General features: G+C 47.8%; 1 protein-coding gene across 1 annotated transcript in view; it reads left to right on the forward strand.

Annotated features, from left to right (window-relative positions):
- The window catches only part of Lrig1 (leucine rich repeats and immunoglobulin like domains 1), a 102261-nt gene that overhangs the window by 64421 nt on the left and 14574 nt on the right, over nucleotides 1-23266 (forward strand). The window contains exons 4-11 of the mRNA XM_075983398.1: nucleotides 8243-8380; nucleotides 10377-10520; nucleotides 12011-12154; nucleotides 13357-13500; nucleotides 15926-16069; nucleotides 18240-18320; nucleotides 21667-21738; nucleotides 22557-22628. Of these exons, the coding sequence (XP_075839513.1) occupies nucleotides 8243-8380; nucleotides 10377-10520; nucleotides 12011-12154; nucleotides 13357-13500; nucleotides 15926-16069; nucleotides 18240-18320; nucleotides 21667-21738; nucleotides 22557-22628 (939 nt within the window). The remainder of the gene's footprint in view (nucleotides 1-8242; nucleotides 8381-10376; nucleotides 10521-12010; nucleotides 12155-13356; nucleotides 13501-15925; nucleotides 16070-18239; nucleotides 18321-21666; nucleotides 21739-22556; nucleotides 22629-23266) is intronic.

Below are 23266 nucleotides of genomic sequence, written 5' to 3' on the forward strand. Positions count from 1 at the left end.
TTGGGCTGTATATGTATCTTTTATAAAAATACACTGAACTCTGTGTGTATAGTTTAAGCATAAAAGTCTGTGTGACTTTTATTAGTTAAAATGTGTATAAATAAATAGCTTTTAGTATCATGTGACCTGCCCAGGACACCCTGTTTGAACTCATTATCTGCCTTGCCTTTGGTGTGGCTTACATTATGAGGCATTTGAATGCAAATACCTCCCTCAGTAGCATGAGGGCTGCTCGGTGCTGCACTACTTTTTACCCTCAGTGCTGGTCTCCAGTTGTCTCACATTGTGCTAGTTATGTGCACGATGTGTGAAGCTGTACTGTCGTTTTCCACGGCACCTGTGGGTGCGTGGGTGGGTGCCTTCAGTTGTTCTGACGAGACTTTGAGTGCCTGCACGTGTGAGCAGTGAGCTATGTACTACCCGGCAGTCGTAGAATTCCAGAGCACTGCCATGGTGTGCAAAGTGCTCTGAGCCGCCAGAGCTGCCCTAGCGGAGGGTTTGGTTACCTGTCTGCCATGATCACTGTGGGGATGGCGCGCTGGAGGTGAGAGAGTCAGGGATATACTAGGTATCTTACAGTTTTTTTTCCTGTTCAAGTCTAGATTCAGGCAAAGAGCTGTAATTTGGACTTTGCTAACTTCAGTGATTTAAAATGGTGGAAGATTTTTATTTCTTGTTAGAGTCCACAGTTGAGGAATGGTCTGTCACCATAGTGGCTGGGAAGAGCTAAAGGTCATCCATGATTGGATGTGAGGACTGGTGACTTGGCCGTCTTCATTCTACTTCAGGATTGCTGGGAGAACTATAGAGGAGAGACCCACAGAGTAGCTCTGTATTCTCTGCGGTACCCACACTGGCCTGTCTCTTTCCACTGGCTCCAGGATGTAACCCAGGTCATCTCTGAGGAATATACAAAGCTGGTAATTTAGATTTCATTTTCCTTTCTGAAGAGCTAGAAAATACATAGGCAGTAGAGTGCAATAGTGATGTCATAGCAATGACATGGGCAGAGGAAGAAAGGGAGGTTTCTCTACAGAGGGAGGTTTAGCCCAGTTGTGCAGGTAGCTAAGCCAGGTTGACACAGTTAGAAAACTGCATCAGTCCTAGAATTAGTCTCTCTAGAAACCAAAGCTGATTGCCCTGCTGTCAAGAAGGTGGGAGATAATAGCGTGTGGCCAGTCCTGGTCTGCCTCTTGTGTCTGTAAGTCACTGATCGTGTACTGACTCTGCTGCTTGATCACTACAGAAGCAGAATTTAAGCAGTTGTGACAAAGACCACATGGTCCACAAAACAAGTTATTCACCACCTGGCCTATTATAGAGGAAGTTTGCTGGTATAGACAATAGGTGCATAATTTCAGGAACCAGAAATTTCCACTCAGCATGTCCTTTGATCCACTCACTCTTAAGATCTTTTCCACTACTAAGGGGACCTCGTGAACCAGGCTTTCTCAGGGCGTAGTGGAAAACCGCTCATGATAAAAAGTTTTAAGTGTTGGTTTCGCATGCCTCCATCTGTTTTACTGTCTAACATCAGCTCTGAAAATGTAGCCAAGTGGAGGGAGCTTATCATGCCTAGCCTCCTCCTTTGAAGACTGATATTATTTTTGAAGCCTTTAACAGGTGTTGCTTTAATAGACTTCTGCTGTATTAAGTTTTCCTTACCCCAGAGGGCAGCCCCAGGGGTAAACTGACACTAGTTGGAAGTGAGTGCCGTGTGACCAGGCTGCCACCCGCTACCCGAAATTCCTGGCTGCAGAATGACTGGCTTTGTGAGTGTTCCTTTGATGAGGCCATTGACATTATTCCTAGCACAGTGCTGTGCCCTGCCTTGCGCTGGTCTTTCTTTTTGCACTTCACCCACCCCTTGAAGAGGCAGAGTAGTCCTCTGACAGCAGGTGTGAGAAGGTGGGCTCTGGGGAGCCACTCTTCTCTCCATTGTGGGACCTTTGCTCCCATCTGCCATGCTTGCTGATGCCTGGTCCCACAGGTCCTGTACCGCATGCTATTCTTGTAGAACCCTGGGACGTTGGGGTGTGGCTGGGCCACCTGGTGGAGGCTAGTTTATACAGACCCATCAGAGTTGATCAAGAAATAGAATTTGCTGGGAGAACTTCTTGAGTGGGCCAAGCCAAGACTCAAGTTCTGGTCTTGCCTCCCAGCTCCTCTTGCATCTTAGCTGTGACCTCAATCAATTAAGTTCCAACAGAGCTCTGAGTTCATTGTTTTGAACCATCTAAGAAGAAATGGTAGTCATATTTACATGATTAGGTTGCAGCTTGGTTTCTTTTTTTTTCTTTTTTTGCCCAGGGCCTGCTATATGACATGCAGCAATTTACAGTTAAGAACTTGGAGATGAGTATGGACCTTCAAGGGAAGTGAGCACTCAGGGTAATGACTTGTTTGGATATTCATTAAGAACGGAGTGTCTCTAATCTGGGCTCTGAGACTCTGTCTTAAGCAAACAAGCAAATAAAAAGAATAGGGAGTTTTGTGAAGTAGTGTGCTGTCCTGAGTTGAGCCAGCAGATGGGCTTTCAGGCCTTCTGCTTTCAGGGGGAGGTGGGTTGGCTTTCCTTTGTGATCTGAATGCTGGCCATTTTCCTCTAGACTTAAGGATGGAGAGCTAGAAGGGAGGGTCAGCCACCAAGAAGAAATGGGTTTGGGCGTGTTTGGCACTCAAGGGTCAAGGATATGAGCTTGCTGGGATCTACCCCAGTTGGTTGGGGTTCAGTCTTGAGTTTGCTTTGAAGTCTGGCTGCCTTAGACAGCTTGGTTGTTCCAGGGGTTGGGGATGGCATTCTGCAGCTGAAGCAGGCCTGGCTTCTAAGTGGAGCTGAGAGCTCTGACTCAGTCCTTTGTTCCTGAGAGGAGAGCTGGGCTTGCCTGTGTGCATTGAAATGTTGCAAAGGAATTGAAGGGAACCAGTCATCCATTCATTGTTCTCGCTCACTTTTTCTCCCCCCAAAGCATTTCCTGTGAACCAGATCCATAGCTTGCTTCTGAGGACAAAACGTGACTAATAAAAATGGACCTTTTTTATTAAGCAACTGCTGGTACATGTCAGGTCATATCAGCCCATAGGTATACGAACCTCATATTCCACTTTACAAATGGGGCTCCACTGGGTTATGAACTTGGGTGGCAATACTCATGGCACATCTTCAGTAGATCTGTGCCATGTTTCAGAGCAAGGGCGCCCATTCTTGGGTAGAGGTGCCAGGATCATCATATAGATCTCTTGCACATGGATTGTCCTTCAAGGAGGGTGCAGAGTTCTGCAGGATCAGAGCTTCAACATCCACATTCTGAAATTGGGTGGGTGCTTAGGAAAGGTTTCTTGGGGCCCAGACTGTAGTTGACATTAGAGATGAAACCCCAGAGAAAATGTAGTGTGTGTTCTTAGCAGCTGAGCTGCCTTGGACATGATATAGGTGTTTGCATCTGGGCAGGGCTGTCACAACATCTGTGCCATGATAAACTCCCTCCTGTTCCTGTTGATTCTGCCTGTAGCTCTTTGCTTAGACAGTTTTTGCTGCAAGAATGCTGGTGAATCCCATTTGTGTGCTTACCCTTAGACCTTTTGAAAGTAGTTGCATTCACTCTTGGTGACCTGTATTGTGCACCTATCCTGCAACCTCATACCTTTCGAGTGTCTGCAGGCAGTCAGGAGCAGATGCCTGTTTTTATTCATGGCACCATGCCATGGTGAGAAAGAAGATGTGAACTAGATAAGCAAGCACCCACTTTACCAGATAACAGAGCCTAGAGGAGGACAGGGCAGGTGATGGGAGTGCATGCCAGGTGTGATTCTAGAAAGAACAGCCAGGAAAGGCCTGACAGGGGTGACACTGGAATAAAGACAGGAAGTAAGGGATGAGACAGCTGAGTCTCTGGAGAAGCAGCATTCCAGGCAATAGGAGCAGGAAGTAGAGGGCCCGTGGCCTGCCGAGTGTGAGGACAGACTGGGCAGAACATATGAAGTGGAGGAGTAGGTAGACCCGTGACAGGTGCTGTCCCTGGAGGCCTTAAATGAGGGACTTCATCTGTTTTCAGCAGGGTCTCGTGAACCAAGAATCATTTTGTTTTGCTTTAAAATTGTTATAAAATGTATATTAAAAAATTAAACAGAAAATTCAGTAGTTTTTGTTATTGTTGTGCAACCTATCTTGGGCCATTCTTGCAGTACTAAACCCCATGTCCATTACCAACCAGTCTTCATTGTCTTTTTTAAGTGGCCCCTGTCTTTGCAACCACCTTTGTATTTTATTTTATTTTTTGGTACCTGCCTGCTTTCCCTCTTTTTCTTTTTGAAACAGGGTCTCATCATGTAGCCCAGGGTACCCAGAACTCTCTAGAACTTGCTGTGTAGTTGAGGCTGGCCTCAAACTTACAGTCCCTAGGTTAGGGTTAGAGCTTTAATCCTAGTACCTATGTAATGCCGGGCATTGTGCAAACACTGTAGCTCCAACTCTGAGCGACCCAGTGCCCTCTTCAGGTCTTCACACATGCACAGGCTTGCGTACCTCTCCCACTCATGCACATGTGCATACACGTGCAGATACACACATGGTGCTAGGAACGCCCTTTTGTATATGGTGTACAAAATGGTAGAAGTATGTTTAGGTCCGTGCACAAACTGTTCAGAATTTTATCTTAATGTAAGCCAAATATCACTGAACAATTTTTTGTGTGTGTATGAAATTGAAGTCAGCAACTGAAACAACAATTTTACAAAATGTAACATTTGAATATAATTCAGAGATACACTAATTTGATACATGCTCAGTAGTGACAGGAAAATATAAGTCCTTGTTTTTTAGAATTAAATGATTATGCTCCGTAAGAACAGAAAACTGGCACAATGGTAGGCATTAAATGATTAATGTGTGTACCGGGTGTATAAACTAGGTATACACAAAAAACATTTATCGACAATAAGTCATACATTATTTTGAAGCATTTTTTGGTATGTTTACAAGTAGAACAGTAAAACACTGGCGTTTGTGAGCTGTCGTGTTTCCGTGGCATATCAACATGCGCAGCACAGGCATTGTGTGTTCAGAACCTAGGCTGCAGTGAAGACACGTGACACACCACGGGCAAGCGCCATCGGAAACATGGAGTCATTACACATTCAGTTTTGGGTTATTATTTTGTCATTGTGTGCATTCATAAGTCTATTACCAAACGTTTGCAGCCTCCGTACGTTCAGTTGTGTGTGGCCCCATATGAGGTGATACAATAGTTTGGGCTGCTGTAGTTTATATCTGTCTGCCACTGGACATTTGGGTTGTTTCATCTCTGGAATACTCTGAATAGCGCTTCTGTGAAAATGTCTTTTTGAAGTCGTCTGCTCTGGGGGGGAGTTGTTAAAAGGTGGTGATCCTGTGCTAACTTTCAGATGGCCGTTGTTTTCTGAAGCACCGTTCACCCCCGCTGCCTGCCGCCGTCTGATTTCTCTGCACTCTCATGGCCATGCACTCCTTTGATCGTCGCTGTCGGGACTGACTTAGCTTCCTTTACCAGCACCTGTTGGCCATTTGTGTATCTTCATTGGAGAATGTCTATTTAAGTCCTCTGCTAGTTAAAAACATTGTTTTTCTTTTATGTGTAGGTGTGTGTTTGTGTGACTGTATTCCATGTCTCAGGGTGGCCGTAGAGACCAGAAGTTGGTATTAGATCTCCCCTGAGCTGCTGTCACAGGCTGCTGTGAGCAACCTGACATAGGTGCTGGGAACTGAACTCAGGTTCTCTGGACGAGATCTGTGTCATCTCTCCAGCCCCCGTTGCTGATATTTTAATCATGATGGCTTGTTGTCAAATTGTAGCAGTTCTTCATAGATAATTAAACCCTGAATGCTTCCGTTCTGTGTCTAAAACAACGCTGTATTTGCATGGCCCTGTGTACATTACTTGAAGTCATCTCTGAATTACATTTAATAGTTAAGACAGTGCAAGTACTTTGTAAGCCACTGTCTTTGTGGTTTTGGGGATGATGAAAAGAAAGTTGGCACATGTGCAGTACAGGTCTCATTTTTTTTTCTACTGACTATCGTGTGTGAATGCATTTGCTTAAATCTGTGGGTGTGGGACCCACAGGATCTAAAAGTTGAGCCTATTCTGAGCTTTCACCCAAGTTCCCAAGCTTGATGACCTGATTGGCTTGTTAGGCTGCTAGGCTAGGAACTGACTGCAGGTGGCACTGTGCACCTGGCTGGCTTTGCTGACCATACAGTGCTTCTCTTGGGGTGCTACCTGTTCCTCTTTTAATTCTCGTGTCCCTGTTTCTGGTTGCAACCCCTCTCACTTGGCCCACTGAGTGCTTCCCTGGTTTGGTTCGGCCCAACAGGCCAGCTCTTAAGTCTGACCCAGCTCCGGATCTCCCCAGCTGGCTCTTTCTGCCTCAGTCCTCCTCGCAGGCCTGTCCTGGCAACTTCTTCCTGACTGTCTGTCCCAGAGCTCATGCCTCACTCCCACAGTCTCCATGGCTGCCTTCTCTGCTCGGTGGGGAACTTTTCCACTGTGTGAAAATGTCTTGTCTTCTTCACAGTGGCATTTATCCAGAATGGGGGCCTAGAATGCGGTTCAGTGGATAAATATACTGCCAAGAAAGAAGAAAAACGTGTAAGACAAAAGACAAAGGCAGAGGAGACAGAGGAGGTGTGGGGGAGAGGAGCGAGGCTAGACTGTGTCCCAGGGCTTGTGCCAGACTCTGTGTGGAGCCACCCTTTCTCTGCCCAGGTCCTCTCTTTCTCTCCCTGATACTGTATTCAGAGTTCCCGGATGAGGCCAGTGCTGTGTCCTTTATTTCTTGTTCTTTCTCTTCCCATACTTTACATAATAAAGCTTCTATTTTCCTTTTGGAGTCAGAAAACTGAAGAGACCGCCTTTATTAAAGACATTAATGAAGAACTCAGGAAGTAGCTTAGGGAGGGGCCTGGAGAGGTAAAGTTTGTCTCTGCCTCAGCACAGTTGTGCAAATGCATTTCGAGCTTCAGGGCCTGGGAGACTTGCGAAGAGAACAAAGGAGCCTGAGAGTCCCAGAGCTTCTGGGAAAGAGGTCCTTGTTTATGCCTGTTGGAACCGATTTGGTCAAGTGTTTGTTTAAAGGAGATGCCACTTGGTAAGCAACACCAGGCTCTTTTGGGTTTTGTTCCAAAAGGCTTTTGATTGGTTGGAGAGCTGCCCCTGTTTACTCATAGCTGGCGGGAGTGTGTGGCTGGGATCTGCAGTCCCAGCACTACCTACCACCCAGTGAACTTCACTGTGACCCCTCCAGGCAGAACCAAGCCCACATCAGTGCCCAGCCCTCACCCCATTGCCGGCTGTTGCTAATGCTGGCTGGTTAGGTTTGGGTTTTGCAGAAACAGGATTAAAGGTGTGAATAAGTCATGGCAGGAAGTTAAGCTCCACTGTGCCCTCCAGGTGCTTTAGTGTGGTTTCAGGGAGCAGACTGTGGCTTCATCTTTCAGATGAGAAAACCAAGGGCCAAAATTACCAACGTAGAAGTTCAGGGATTTGGATCCAGCTGGGCCCAGCCATGAGCACCTGTCTCAGTTTAGAGTCAGGTCTGGTCATCACCATCTTTGTATTTTTTACAGTCCCATTTGTCTTCATGCCTGGCATACAGTACATGTCAGGAAATTGTAACTTGTGTTGTGACATATTCAGTTGGATTAAACTGAGCTCTTGAGGGGTGGGGTGGGCTGGAGAGATGGCTCAGCAGTTAAGAGCACCAAAACAGGACCCAGGTTCAATTCCCAGCACCAGCATGGCAGCTCACAACTATCTGTAACTTCAGGAGACTCAACACCCTTACATGCAGCCAAAACACGCTCATAAAATAAAAACAGATAAATAAAAAAAAATAACAAACAACTGAGCTCTGGGCTCTGGTGCCTGCAGTCTTAAGTCACAATGCTAGGTACCAGAGATCAGAGATGGGGTTGGGTTGGGACAACTTGGTGCACTTGCATGTCATCTATCACTGGGCAATGGGCATGTCGTCATCCTATGTTCTTCTCTTGGCTGGAACAGCTGAGGCACAATATTTGGGCAAAGAACTTATTCTGCACAGAAAAGTCTATATATAACACTGAGCCAGCAGATGATAATGCAATAGAAAGAGGGATAATGAATATTGAATATCACTGAATTGCAATTTTAGGTAAAAGTAAAATCGCAAAAAACAAACAGTCTGGAAGGTAAGAGTTTGTTGTCTCACCCTTGTTCTGTTTCAGGCAGCACAACAAGATCCCCAGTGTGGATGGAAGCCAGCTGAAGTCCTATCTGTCCCTGGAAGTCCTGGATCTGAGTCTGAACAACATCACGGAAATCCGAAGCTCTTGTTTCCCTAATGGCCTGCGTATAAGGGAGCTGTAAGTGTCTCTGCCATCCTGTACCTTAACTTCCAGGCCTTGTAATAACTGCCCTGGTTCTCAGTCCTAGACACAGGATGGGTGCTGGCTTAACTCTGGCCCTGGCTTGGCTAAATCTATGAAGTTGTACAGACCTTTGGCAGGCCAGGAGTGGAGTCTACCCATGATCCCTTGGGCACCCATTTTAGAGCATTTCCAAACCCTGTAGTACTCTGTGGTGTCACAGGTGGAGGGCAGCCGTAAGGTAGGAGAGGTTAATTGGCTATCCAAGGAACTTGCCCCCATCACAGTGCGGAGCCCAGGAGACGGGACCAGTCTCTCTGCTAGAAGTCTAGTTTTGCTCTCATGCTCTGAGCTGTCTCCCAGAGAAGCTGGGAGGGAGTGGTTGGGGGGTGAGTGGGTGCGAACCACAGGGAGACAGGTTCAAAGAGCATATCTGTCTTTGTAGCATCAGAGACCATTTGAATAAGCCATGTTTTGGCTGGCTCCTTTGGAGAGGGCCGTTACTCAGCTTTGTAGGTGTTTTAGATGTCTAAAAAAACAGTCTCAGTACCTGTCTTACACTGAGTGGATGGTAGACAGGAATGAAGAAGTTAAACCTATGTAATCCACTCACTGCAGGTAGGAAAATACTGCTTTGGGGAGGAATCTGAAGACCTAGGCTAAAGAAACAGTTCCTAGTTGTGAATGCATTTCATCCCCTGTTTCACTGCTTCTGACTTATTCAGCAGCTCATTTGCAAAGCTGCTTTAGGGCTCACTGTGACCGTCAGGAAGGGTGTCACTTGGTGTATCTTTCCCAAGTCCTGCTGGGTCTTCAGGGAGAGGAGTGTTGCTTTCAAGAGTTCCTCAAGGCACAAGAATTGGGAACAAGAGGCCTTGGCTTCTATAACGCCTTGGGAGGGGACTTTCAAAAGGGGTCCAGCCACCACTTAGTGCTTCTTATGTGGAACAATGCAGCCACTGACTGTCACCCTGGGTGCACTGTCCTTTCCCTGCACAGATACAGAGGGCACTTTCTACTTGGCAGCTGTTGACTGCTATGTCTTCATCACACCGATTGCTCTTTAATCTGGAGTGCTAAGAACAAACAGTCCAGCCCCATTTGCAGAGTCCTCATGTGCCCTGCTCTGGGCTGCTGCCTGATGGCGGGAACAGAAGTGCCTCACTCCCTCTTGGCACACAACCCATTGCGGTTGAAGATTCTCTCTTGTCTGTCTCATTTTCACTTAGGCATATGTCTGGGGAAGGCAGGAAGAGGTGTGGAATGGCCTCTTGGGAGGAGCCTGTATCATTGGCTATGTCTTGTCTTATTACTACTTGATAGAATTTTCTCTTTGAGCTGCTTGCGTCTGAGTTGTCCATTGCCATGTGTATTGAGAAAGAGCCCCCTCCTGTGTGGTCACAGGAGGCTCCCCTGATGTGCATAACATGTAGCCCTGTGAAGATGCTTCTTGTTTTCCAAAGAACTCACAGAGGTTCTTATTGAAGGTGTTAGAATTATTTAAATGAACGGTTTGCACATTTTCATTATGTAAATCATACAGTCAGACCCACTTCAGGCTTAAATAAAGGCTGTTTTCCCAAAGTGTAAAACCTACTTGACCTTGCCTCCCAGTTGACTTTTTGTTTTTAGGGCTTTTCTGTCCAGTCTGAACTAATTGTTGGTGAAGGACTCCCACAGGTTCTCTTGAGTGAGGCAGGCCTTGTGTTGTGCAGCTGGTGTGGGTAAAGGTTAGTGTCATCCCCACCAGCATGAGCACAGTGTGTCTCAGTGTCTTCTCTTCATCACACATTTCTGCTACCAGCATTCCCACATTTTCTGTCTTCCAGTCAGGATAGGCTTGGAAGCCTCCAGATGATAAACAACTTAGTGGAGAGCAGCTGACCCTCTGGGTGTGTCTTAGTGCTTCCTAGCAGACCCAGCTGGGTCCAGCGCTATAAGGAGTGAGGACGGCTCCTCCTGCCACTACATTTTCTCTCCTGAATCATTCCAGCAACTTGGCAAGCAACCGCATCAGCAGCCTGGAGTCTGGAGCATTTGATGGTCTGTCACGGTCGCTGCTGACTCTTCGTCTGAGCAAAAACAGGATCACCCAGCTTCCTGTGAAAGCATTCAAGCTACCCAGGCTGACACAATTGTGAGTACAGAAACCTGCACTTTAATTAAGGTTAGCCAAACTTTATGGGGGCCAAATTTCCCCAAGGACCTTGTACCAATCGCCACCCCTTCCTCACCTCCCTTGGTAAAGCTCTGCATAAACTATCATTTATGACCCTACCGCAACACCTAATAAAAGCAAATTAGGAGCTGGGTCTGGTGTCAGCAGGCTGCCTCAGATGGCCGAGGAAAAGACCCACGTGCATAAATGCTTGTTCTCGCTGACACTGTATTTCTGAAATGCAGTCCCTGATGCCTGTTGATCCTCCTGCCTCAACCTCCCAAGTGCTGGGATTACAGGCATGTACCACCACTCCCACGACGGCCTCATTTCAGAGGTACTGAGGCAGGCTGTGCCTTGAACACAAAGACATCTGAACTTTCTTGAATTCTTTGCTATGCAGCTAGCCTGATCAGAGGCAGCCATCTCTGACTGAAGGAAGCCACCACTTCATTCCTAAACTTTAGAAGGTTAACTGGTTTGTTTTTGTATAAGAGACTATATTTGCATCCTTCCAGATAGCATAAACAGCAAAAGGTTGCTAGAAAACTTACATTAACCAAATTAACTGTAGTTAGTGAAAGTTTTTTCCACTCTGTTTCTTTGCTTTTCTGTGTCGTCCTTTTAGCAGAAGAGTATATTTCAGGGAATATGCTGAGATTCAAAGTTCGGTTTAAATAGAACGAAGCAGTTGCAGGTCAGGCTGGGACAAGGTGGAGTGTGTTCTATCCTCGCGCTCCTATGCACCACCAGCCTTGGGTGCTGGAGCTCCGCTTTGCTCTTTTCAGTCTAGGAGGCCAAAGACACTGTATGTGAAGCAGGGTCATGAGACACTGCAGAAATATCTGGGGAAAACCAAGGGCTTCCTAGCTAGTGCTGTGTTCTCCCACCTTCCCCAGAGTTGCTGATGGGATCCAGCTGACCTAGATTCCTGCTCTCTCTTGGTCAACGAAAGCTGTTCTGCTAGGACTAGGGGCCAAGTGTGGGCTCCCACCCCCACTTCTCCATAAAGAGTCACTTCTCTCCATTGTACGGAGGTCTGTCAGACACCCGAGTGGAAGTTAGCTGCTATTTGATACCTAGTGGTTAGGATTTTCTTAGGTTGAAGCATCTGGTATGGATTTCTGTTGCTGAGCACCTCAGTTAAGGAATGCATCTCCTGAGTCCTGCTCAGGGCCTGCTATAGACTCATGAATGGTGACTTTTCCCGGAAGAAATGTGGGTGCTTATGCTCCCACAGTACCAGGGCCAGCACAGAGCTAGCTATGCAGTGTTCACTGTAGTGTTCTTACTGCATCTCCCATGCTGTGGACAGTTGTCAGTGTGCCAGCTGAGGTGTACCCTTGGCTCCCCTAAGACTCCTCCTCCATAGTTTCCCCATTGACTTAAAAACCTGCTTGAACTTCTGGGAATGGTGCAGGCTAGATGCGCACATGGGATGTTGTGACCTGATGGCTTCATTTCCATAGGGACCTGAATCGGAATCGGATTCGGCTGATTGAGGGTCTCACGTTCCAGGGCCTCGATAGCTTGGAGGTGCTGAAGCTTCAACGAAACAACATCAGCAAGCTGACAGATGGTGCCTTCTGGGGGCTGTCTAAAATGCACGTGCTGTAAGTGCAGGCATCCTCCTGGGCTCTGGGAGGACGTAGGCATGGACTCTTTCAGCTGGGTGTGGTGGCTGCCTCCACCCAGTCCCCTGCTCTTTGGCCCTTTTTCTGCACAATGAACCAAACCCTGGGTTCTTTTCCCTGAGAGGTAGGAGGAGGTTTCAGCGGACACATGGTCAGCTAAGGAAGTGGAAGGAGACAGACTGCACCAGTCTTCTGGGCCTGCTCTCCTCCCCCACTTCCTCCAGGAGCCTAAGACTGCAGAATGATTCCTTCCCCCAGCCTCTCCACTCCCACATCTTAGAGGAAGTCCCTTACTTCCTCATGCTGGGTTGATGGTCTTTCTTGATGTGCAGGTGGGCCAAAATGTATAGTCCATCTTGGGAGATTTATTCCTGTCTTGTGAGCTAATCAAGATGCTGAGTGCAGATGTGCAGCTTTTATCAGGGGGTTTCCAGCCAGATGTGTGCAGCAGCAGAGCTGTCTGCTGCCAGAATACTGAAAAAGAATAGCAGAGAGGCAGTCACTGATCTTGTGATTTTAGACCTCTCCAGTCGTTTGAATCTGCACAGCCAGGCAGTTAAGGTGGTGTCACCTCACCACCACCACCAAGCGTGTTTTCACGAGGTAGTCACTTCAGCCTGTACTTCTGCTATGTCTTTGTAGCTGGGACCAAGGCTGGAAGCCTGGGCCCACAGCCCCCAGTGTGCCGCCCTGTCTCATCCTCAGAAGCATGTCCCACTACCCACCCCTCCCCATACACACCCACTTCATACGGCATGCACAGGAGGAGCCTGCCGCTCAGCTTCTTGCTGGTCACACTTTCTACTTCTGATTACCTGGAGGTCAGTTTCCTGTGTTCATTGGGGAATCTGAAATCTAAATAAATGGTCACTTGCTGAGATCAGACTTCTCAGAAGAAAATCGATTGCCTTCCACTTGCTTATGTTAAACCTGTGTGTTTCTTAGGATTTTTTTTAATACACTTGAGTAGAGCAGTGGGAGAAAGTCAGATGGACAAAAGCAAGTTCCCATTGGTTAAACTTCTCACTGATACTGAGCATAGAGCAAGATGTACATCCTTATCTCTGTGCTGGTACCGTCTCTGTGCTAATGACCATGTCTGATACAGACGGGCCTCCTATTTGCTGTCTGTGTGACGAGGGAGTGGCGGTCTCTTCATCCTGTGTGTATCATCTCTGCAGACACCTGGAGTACAACAGCCTGGTGGAAGTGAATAGCGGCTCCCTGTACGGCCTCACAGCCCTGCATCAGCTGCACCTCAGCAACAACTCCATCTCCCGAATTCAGCGCGATGGCTGGAGCTTTTGCCAGAAGCTGCATGAGCTGTAAGTCTGGGGCAGTAGTCACTCACAGTACCCGGTGAAGCCTCAAGTCAAGGAACCATGGGCTCAACTCACCCCCACAGGTCCTGAATAAGAGGCAGCCCAGAGGCAGGGAACATGGTGATCTGTTCAGGAAGGAAGACCCACATGAGTCTTAGGTCTGATGCTTGGAGTCAGCAGTGAAGGAGAGGACAATACCAGAGAACAGAAGCCTAGATATTGTCACTTTTTTTTTCAATATATAAATGGAAAATTTATTTGGACTTACCAAATCACTTGATAAAATTCAGTTTTGATTATGTATCTTAAGTACAAAGAAAGTCTCAAAAGTAGTGCTGAAATGTTTTCAATCAGAATTAATAATTATTAAAATAATATATTATGTTGATACAAGTGGAGATTATCACTTCTATAAAAATATGCTACATATCATTATTTGACGTTTTCAATGAGAAATTTTGCCTAATTTTTCACAGACCATATTCTTCTAGCATGATATTGTCACTTTTGAGTAGGACAGTGAAACCGGAAAATGGTGGTGTGCTGATGGGGGGAGGCTTTGTTAACTTTGGGATCTCTACCACCCTTTCCTCAGTTTCTCAGGACACTGGCTTCATTCCTGGCCTGTTTGTGTCCCAGTGCCTGATGATGGATGTGTGGAGAAGCAGCATCCCTTAGGTCCTTTGGGAAGTTCCTGGACAGGGCTCCCAGGTTGCACTCTTGCTCCTGAGAATGGTAGTGACTGACCCCCCGATAGGTGTGTGTGTGTGTGTGTGTGTGTGTGTGTGTGTGTGTGTGTGTGTGTGTGAGACCTAGGCATCCCCTCACAGAAGGACTTAGCAGACATTTTGTCCCTGCCACTTGTCTAGTTCTTATGGTTTATTTTTGAGAGGCTCAGAAGGGTTTTTTTTCTTTCTTTTTATTTTGTTTGGCTACGGTTGGCTACAGGACAGTATTAATCCATCAAAGCAGGCGATTGGTAGGAATGCCACACCTTACTTAGCCTCCCCTGTGGTTTTTGACTTCGCCAGCCATACTCAGAGACACTTGACCCTGATGCTGACAGGGTCTTGCAGGCTGAGTTTTCCTCTGGTCGTCCACCCTCAGTGTAAATGTCTTCATATCCCACACTTCCCCGAAGTTCATAGTGTAGCTGGTCCTGTCCTTTGTACAAGGCTGCAGTCCTGTCCCTTGCGGGACTGTGTTCATTGCACTTAGGTTCATTCCTCGGGTTTAGCTTCTTGCTACTTAGAGAAGCTGCTGTTGACCACCGCCCATGGTACTGAGTGGCTCTGACCAGCCGGACTCATGGCTTTCTGTTGGGGCCTAGGAGTAGTAGGAAAGAGAGGGGCCTTGTAGGTGTTCAGTCTAGTCCCACCTGAGGACAATCCTCCAAACATACCAAAAAGTGTTTGAGCCCCTGGAGCTGGGGCCACATGGAAAAGTAAACTTCTAGAGAGACCCTTGAATTCCCTCCTCCCATTTCTGCCTGGCAGTATGACAGTGTCTCTTGTGTCCTCTAAAGAAAGGGAATGTTCACTCGACTGTACTGGACTAGTTCTAGTAATTTGCTCCATATTAGAAAACCTCAGCCAGATGTAGGATTGCTTTCCAAGGTGTTCTTGCCCTTCCTTTAAGCTAATTTTAATTGCAGTTGAGGATGTAATTTTGGTTTTCTGCCAGATCTTTGCAACTGATAGACACTGTGACTTATTTCTCTAAGAGGGACAGTATAGTGTTCATTACCACCTTTAAAACCACCTCAATCTTCAATCAATTCATTCTGCTGCTTTTTGTACCAGTCCAGGCTTAACTTTCTACCTGTAGATAACTGATATGTCACATAACCAACCCAGTGCTGTGCAGCACCTGCAGTAGCACTGGGAAGAGAATTGGATTCCAACATAGAGTCAAATGCATGCTAGGGACCTGATCCCTGTTGATGGTAGGTGTAGTGGTCACAACCCAGGCCTTCTGCGTCAGGGTCTTATCCTGCAAAGATGACAGGTCCTGCCTGGTTTGGCTGTCCCAGGCAGTGGCTCACGGTGCCCTCTGCTGGCCGATACAGGAGTGTAGCTGTGGCTTCCTTGCTGAGTGCAGAACTCTTCCAGATTCTGTTTACTATATCAGTCTCTGCCAACACCAGCAATGGAGGGGCCTGGAGCCTTGAGATTTGGGTTGTATGACAGGTGTCTACAGTGTGTGTAAGCCTTAGTCCTCAGTTTTCTGGTCTGGATTTCGTTTAGTCATCAGACTAGATGAATGTTGACCTGATGGGTTTCTTTCTGTATGGCCACTTTCACTCAGGATTCCTGTAGGTATGCTTAAGTATCCCCTTTCTGGCGAGCTCAGGCCAGGTGTGGCGTGACTGCCCACAGAGAGCACCCACATAGCCTGATGGTCATCTGACTTACTCTTCTTTCCTCAGGGTTCTGTCCTTCAACAACCTCACTAGGCTGGATGAAGAGAGCCTGGCCGAACTGAGCAGCCTCAGTATCCTGCGCCTCAGCCACAACGCCATCAGCCACATCGCTGAAGGCGCCTTCAAGGGACTCAAGAGTCTGCGGGTCTTGTAAGGATTTTGCTTTTGGGGGTGACAGAATAAAGGGTACCCAGGTGGGAGAGCAGACAGCAAAGCACCTGCTTTGTTGAGATTCCCTCTTGCTGGTGTCTAGTCAGAATTGGACCAAAGCTGGCCTGCTATGGGAACATGGACTTGAACTTTTATATCATTGACCAAAAAATTACCATTCAGCAGAAAAATCTTTTCTTTCCCAGGGTGGTGCCTACAGAGGGATAAGGACTCTTTAAAAATTGTTATTATCAGTAATTCTTAGTACCTTTGGCAGGACAGGGTGGGTGGGTCTGGAAAGCAGTGCCTACACAGGGTACCTACAGCAGCACCCAGACAGTCCTGTGTGTCTCTGATCCAGTCTTCTGTCTGTGACTGCTCATCCATTTTTCTTTTCTGAGCTGGGAGGGTGGTGGTTTTGTTCATTTGCTTTTTAAGACAGGATCTCTGTAGCCCAGGCTAGTTTCAAACTCACATAACTGAGACTGGTCTTGGACCTGTGGCTATCTTCCCACTTCAAGCAATAAGATTACAGGTGTGTGAGCTTCTGGGCCTGGCTGTAAATTTGAGATTTTTTTTTTCTCATGTTGCTGTAGATCAAGCCCAGGGCCTTGTGAATGACAGGCATGCTCTCTTCCTCTGAGCCACATCCCCAGCCCTGACTTCTGTATTTAAATCCTGTGTGTTTTTTCCTGCTACTTGAAGTTCTTCGGTGGATCTGGTATCCCAGAGAGATAGAAACGAGGTTCTTGCTTGTGCCTCACTAGGGAGGGTGTAACAAAGAGGAAGTGTGAATGCTGCACCCTTTACATCATCCAGTTGGGTGAGGTTGCCCAGGGTGCTTTCCTGGGACTTTGTAGTTACAAAAGTGAGGCAGATTCCTAGCAGCCTGAGCCCAAAACTCCCAGAAGGGCATAGGGTTTTCAACAGACAGTGGGAGCAGCTTCGGCGGCCTTGTCTTCTCTACTGGGAGAGCATGCCTGTCATGTGCCTGGAGGAAGGTCTTTCTCTGCACTCACACCTGGCAAGGTGGGCTTCACGAGTGAGTCACTGCTGGGGAGTAGGAAGAACTAGTGCCAAGCTATCCAAGCCGAGGTCAGTCTGGGAGCCCTTGTGAGACCTGAACAGAAAGGCCAGAAACATTCAGGCTGAGCTGGCCAGAAAGAGAGGGAGACTTTGGCAGGCAAGGCCCAAAGCAGGAAGACAGGCACACAAAGCCACAGCCTGGGCCCCTGCTGTACTCAGTCTAACGATGACAGGGTGGGACTCACTGAAAGGGGAGGTGCCTTCCAGCAGTGCTGTTCTCTTAGCTGCGGACTGGAAAGTGAAGGTCACAACAAGCGCTTTGCACTTGTGTCCCAACTCTACTCCCAATTGACAGTGACTTTCCAGCTTCTTCCCCGAGCCAAGAGCTGCATCCCTTTCTGCTCTTGGCCATATCTACAAGGATTCTGGAAAGGGATGTGCTGAGACCGTGGCCCTGTAAAATTCTGGAAAGTACCAAATGTGAGAGTAGGGTCTGACTGCAGGTATGGTGTGTCGCCGGGCATTGTGACCTGCTCTTGGAAGCTCGGAGGAAGCCCAAGTACTAACCTTATTCAGACAGCCTGGGGCCGAGGAGTTGGCCTTATTTTTCCTGTCCTGGCGAGTGGGTCACAAGACTGAGTCAGCACCCAGATGTCTGCTCTGGCTAAGAGTCTGGTGCTGGAGAGGCCTCATGAGGAGCAGGGTGCCGGCCCCAGACACAGACCAGCCTGAGGGAACACCAGGGCTTGTTGCCATCCCTTTCTCCCACATGCCTTCCGGTGTCCTGGTTGAGCCCAAGAGAGGACTGTGGTTAATACAAGAGTAGACAGGAGCCATTGGGAATCATTTGGGCTAGAGGTCTGCTTTGTGAAGGTGTTGACTTCTTCTGGTGCTGTCTCTACTGTTTCCCTCCCTGGCTCCAGCCAAAAGATTTGATGGGTGTGCTAGCTTCGCTGGAAGTATGCAGAAGGACTTTGTTCAGCCACACTGCCGTGGCAGTACAGAATGCTGGGTCCTCTGGGGCACACCTAGATGCTTTAGGCCTCCCAGTGAAAACCCCGGGTGTGGGGCTGGTCTCCCTCTACAGTGAAGAATGAAGCCATAGCTCAAGAGGGAGTGAACTCACCTTCTGTCTTCTTCTCAGGGACCTGGACCATAATGAGATCTCAGGTACAATCGAAGATACCAGCGGTGCCTTCATGGGGCTCGACAACCTCAGCAAACTGTAAGTATTTCTGGGTGTGCAATTCTGTAATGCGAGAGATGCCCTCTAGCAGCTCCCCTGGGCTCACAGCAGGGGGTGTGCTGTGTGCAGAGAAGAGGCTGGGGACCAGGGTGAGGGCTCCTTAGCTGCTCACAGGCCACTCTCGCCAGCGTGTGATGCTCCTTAGGGCTGCTGGTCTTGGCCCTGTTCACAGCCCATCCGAAAACACCTAAGTGTTTTGTCCTCTGCACAGAAGGGTATGGCCGCCTTCCTCAATTTCTAGAAAATGTGTGAGATATCTTTCAGTGACTTGATAGTTTTGAGGCTCTTGTCAGTACTTCTGTTATTAATTACAATCTCAGTTAGGAGCAGTCATTAAGGAGACCACTAGGAATAACTACTTTAAATTCAATCTGGGGAGTCTTTGCCCTTCCCTCCGAGAATTTGCCAGTTGCTGTGTTAGACTCATGTCTGTGTGAGGTTCCTGATGATCTGTCTCATGAGGACAGGCTCCATTATGCGATTTTAGAGCTAGGTGGGACGACTTTGAGCCCAAGGCGTTGCAGGTGGCAGGTTCAGCTGTACACCTGGATAATGGGGGGGGGGGGGACGGACTCATTCCCTTGTCCAAGTTTCAGAACGACACTGGAGTTATGCTGCTGGGGGCCAGCCCACAGCCGGCTTGTGAGGGAGGGGCATTTCTGGACTTCATAGACCCTGGAGAGACGTGTGGGAGAAGTGGTACAGGCCAGCACTCCGCCTCCAGGTCCGCCCTCAGCATTGCTCAGGCGGGAAGAAGGTGTTCTGTGTGAAGTGCACTTGAAGGGAATATGTGGGGTTTACACAAGTGGGACCCTGGCCTCCTGCCTGGATGGGCGCTCCATATGGGGAGGAAGTTTGTCCACGCCATGGCTCCTTCCAAGGACACGAGTACACGTCCTGCCATGACACATTCCTCCACTCTGCACACACCAGGGTGCCTTTGTGGTTGCTTTAGCAAGCACTGAAATGGCCTTTGGGAGCCTTTGGCTGGACTGGCCGTAAGTGTAAGAGGGTTTAAGAAGTGATGTCTAAGGTCACTGGGGAGGTCAGGCTGCCACCCCTTCTCTGAAGCACCCTTCTAGGCCGGGGAGCCATCAGCACCTGCAAGCTTGAGAGCCCACCCACAGCACCCCCAGATGTCTGCCGAGAGGAGGGCGGGGCCTGGTTCAGCCTACCAGCAGAGTGATTGGCACTGTGTAATTGAGAATTGGTTTTATTGCTGTTGTCACCGTTAGAAATAACAGCTGCCCTCACTGTAAAAGAGGTCAACGTGACTAATATTTAATGGATGAAATAAGGCACAGCTTTTTCCTAGATCTAGTTTATGGGAGATTTCACTAAACAGCTCAGTTTGTTTTTACTAGGACTTGGAGCACATGGTGCCCTGGCTTGTGGGGATCTGAGTAAGTGCAGGAATTGGCAGTCTTGCAGACACACTTGGGGTTCAGTGCCCCGTGAGCTGTTAATTGCTGCTAGTTTTGTGGCTAAGAAGCCAAAGTGAACATAGCCACTGGTTTCTGGGCAATTGGTTTATTTAAAGTAAGAATTCCAGGTTGTGAGTTGTGGAAGTGCTTTCAGGTTGAGATGGTTTCTGTGTCTACACAGACTGCCCATGAAAGAAGAAGGTAGAGAGGTCATTCTCCTGTTTGCCCTTCACCTTACTAAGGCTGGAAACAGTGGGCTTTGTGTAAAGGCTGAACTGACTGCTGAAGCCCTCGGGGCAGGAATCTGTTTCTAAAGAAGCCTTATGGTGTGGTTCAGTGATGCCCTGGGGAGCAGGTGGAACTGGCACCTCTGTCTGTTCCTTGCCCTGTCTGAGCCTGTTCTGGGGTATAAGCCAGTGTCTTATAGACTAGCCATGTCTCTGCCCTGTACTGTCTGTCCCTTCAGAGCCTGACTCTAGGCCACGTGGTGGGTGATGGCTTGGCCATGGTACAACCTGGTATATCACGTCACCTTTCATTAGTTTCCAGCCACAGACTGGTACTCAGCCTCCCTCATGGCCTCAGTCCTACATAGGTGGAGGATGGCCGCAGCCTCTAGTCTAGATCGTCTCCCTGGTTCTTCCTGGAACAATCTTACATGGGCAGAGGATGGCCAGCCTGGAGTCCAGATGATATTCCTGGTTCTTATTGGGGCAGACTTACATGGGTGAAAGAATAACTAGTCTCTAGTCCAGATTGTATCTCTGGTTCTTGCTGGGAATCCTCAACAAGAAATACCTCTCTCGGGAAGAATTGAGCCAGCCTAGCTTTGTCCATGGGCTCCTCTGTCCACTTTAACACTACTGCCTGGCCTTGTGGACTTTGACATTTCCCAGGCATCCGGCCTGCTTAGCATGCCCGTTAGAAAATCCTGGGAGACATTAAACTGAAGGGGCAGAGCTGCTGACAAGCGCCGCTCTTGGTTGTCCCAAGAGATATCTGCCTCTCATCAAAGTCCTCAATAACAAAGGAAAGAACTTTGTATTTAGTTGTTCAGCATACTCAAGGGTCTCCCTTGGATGGGAGCTCTGAGCTTCATAGCCAGTAAAAGGAACACTGTGTATATTAACTCAATACTCACTGCTAAGGCCAGGATTGGAACTGTGACAGGCCTGTCCCATGCTCGAATGCCTAAGGGTACAGACTTTAGTTACCTGCAAAGTAGACTGTGACACCCCAACTACCTGGGATTTAATGAACTTCTGGTCTACTGTATATAAATTCTGGGCTCTCACTCAAGAGCCAGAGTACAGGGCCTCTCCAGGCCCTAAGGGTAAAGATCAGGACAGCTGCATCCTGACCACTGGAGTGCACGGCAGATGTAAAGACCTATGGGGTCATCTGGATGGATGCCCATCCTCTTGTTCTCTTCTGGTCACTTCGGACCCTTTATGCCTCAGAGCATGGAGGTGAATGGCAGGTTTCTGTGCTAGTTTACACTGCCTTCGGACTCTACTTCTCACTGAAACAGTATCCAGCCTGTTTTTCCTGCAAGACTACCACCTTGACAAACTTCCTACCCCCTTGGGTGGTCCTAGGACAGACAGCATGGTGTAGCCATGGTGATTTTACTTGACACTACAAGGGGTCTCTTAAGACTGAGTGGAACATGCGATTCTAGCCTGTCATCGGCATGAAATTGTAATAAAGCTAAAGGTATTTAATTTCAGAGTGGGGATGGCCTGTGTACTGCAGCTCTGTGATCCCCGCACAGGTCAGCGTTGCACCCCCTCTCTCAGACACTTGTCAGGTAGCACTGCCCTAATGATGTGTTTTCTTTTTCCTAATGCGCCTTCGTCCCCATCCTGTCTACCTTGGGCCTGGATGTTTGGAAACTACAGAACTCTGTTTGGAAACAAGATCAAATCTGTGGCTAAGAGAGCATTCTCAGGGCTGGAAGGCCTGGAACACCTGTAAGTATCCTGCCAGACCCTGCCCTCCCCACAGGCCTGATAAACATGGCTGCTGGGGAAGTCTGCTAGCAATTTAATCGCTTCTTTGTAAACCGAGAAACAGGCTGTTTGGAAACACCATCTGCTTCCTTCTCATTATAAGTCAGCTTCAACTTTGGCCTTTATTTTGCCCATGCCAGGAACACTCACAAAGCACATAGTCTGCTGGCGTTCTCTTAATTAACTCAATTGGTATTGGAACAAATACCTTCGTCCCACCTGCTGGACTACATCACCCTGCATCAGACTCCTTGCAGGGTCCCTGAGCTCTTGCTACTCCACAAGGATACTTTATCCTGGCAAAGTCAGGCAGCACCCCTCCCCTTTAGTAGCTAAGGCATTTCTAGCACATGCAGAGAACTTTCCTACTGGCAGGGATGCTTGCCTAAGGGACCTTGGAACGAAGTAGGCAGCACTAGTTCTGAGATGTTTATGCTGTTGTTGGGAGTGGATGCCTCTAGTGCCTGGCTCTTAGTTTTATTCTTCTTTGAATCAAGGTTAGCCTTTGTTCTGCTGGGTAACTTTTTTTCTCAGCTTTCTACCTAGCTTCAGGGCTGCTCTTATGGTTGACTTGGTCTCCAAGTCGTTCTGTGTGCTTGCATAAACAAGAGAACTGAGAGCCATTCCCAATGGATCTGCCACATGGTACATGGGTCGCTCCTGTGGATGGGTCATCTGTGAACCAGGGCTGGCCTGGAAAACCCCTGATTGTCCTCACTCAGCCACACACTTGACAGCTGCCCACAGTTTCTATGGACAAATTATGTGTTCTATTTCAGGAACCTGGGAGAGAATGCAATCAGGTCTATCCAGTTTGATGCCTTTGCAAAGATGAAGAATCTTAAAGAGCTGTGAGTACTTTGGAATCCATGGTCGGATTGACATGTATGGAGACTCTGAGAATAAGCAAAACCTGTAATTGCATTTTGCTCACTTTATATAATAGCTCTGATCATTTATAGATTAGATGTAAGTTAAAAGAAAAATGCCTCATGGGGCTTAACTCTGGATAGGGGGTACCAATTTTTTTTTTTCTGAATTGCTAACGTAGTAAGCATTTTGGAGTTTTTGGGTCATAGGGGCTAGGTCATGACTACTCAGATATGTTATTACAGCAGACAGCAGTAATAATACACAGACAAACGGATGCAGCTGTGTGCTGCTAGATTCATACCAACAGAAACAGACAGTGGGCTTGCAGGCCAGAGTCTACTAAGGCCATGCTGATATGTAAGATAAAATCTCTTCTGTAAAATGGATCATCACCTTTTTAGGTATACCAATTTTGTTTGATCTTTTAGGTTTGATTTTGTATTTGAGAAGGGTTTCCTGAAGGAGTTGGTGTCTATGGCCTAATTCTGGATGCTCAGCCTTGGTTTCTTGCCTGTTTTCCCTTCAACTGCTCTGTGTTCTTAAACTATGGCTGGCCCTGGGCCCAGTCCTCTGGTTGGAGAAAGAGGTTCACTTTGCTTGGTCATTTTCTTCTTCA

The sequence above is a fragment of the Microtus pennsylvanicus genome, chromosome 8, assembly GCF_037038515.1.
Source record: "Microtus pennsylvanicus isolate mMicPen1 chromosome 8, mMicPen1.hap1, whole genome shotgun sequence".
Taxonomy (NCBI): Eukaryota; Metazoa; Chordata; class Mammalia; order Rodentia; family Cricetidae; genus Microtus; species Microtus pennsylvanicus.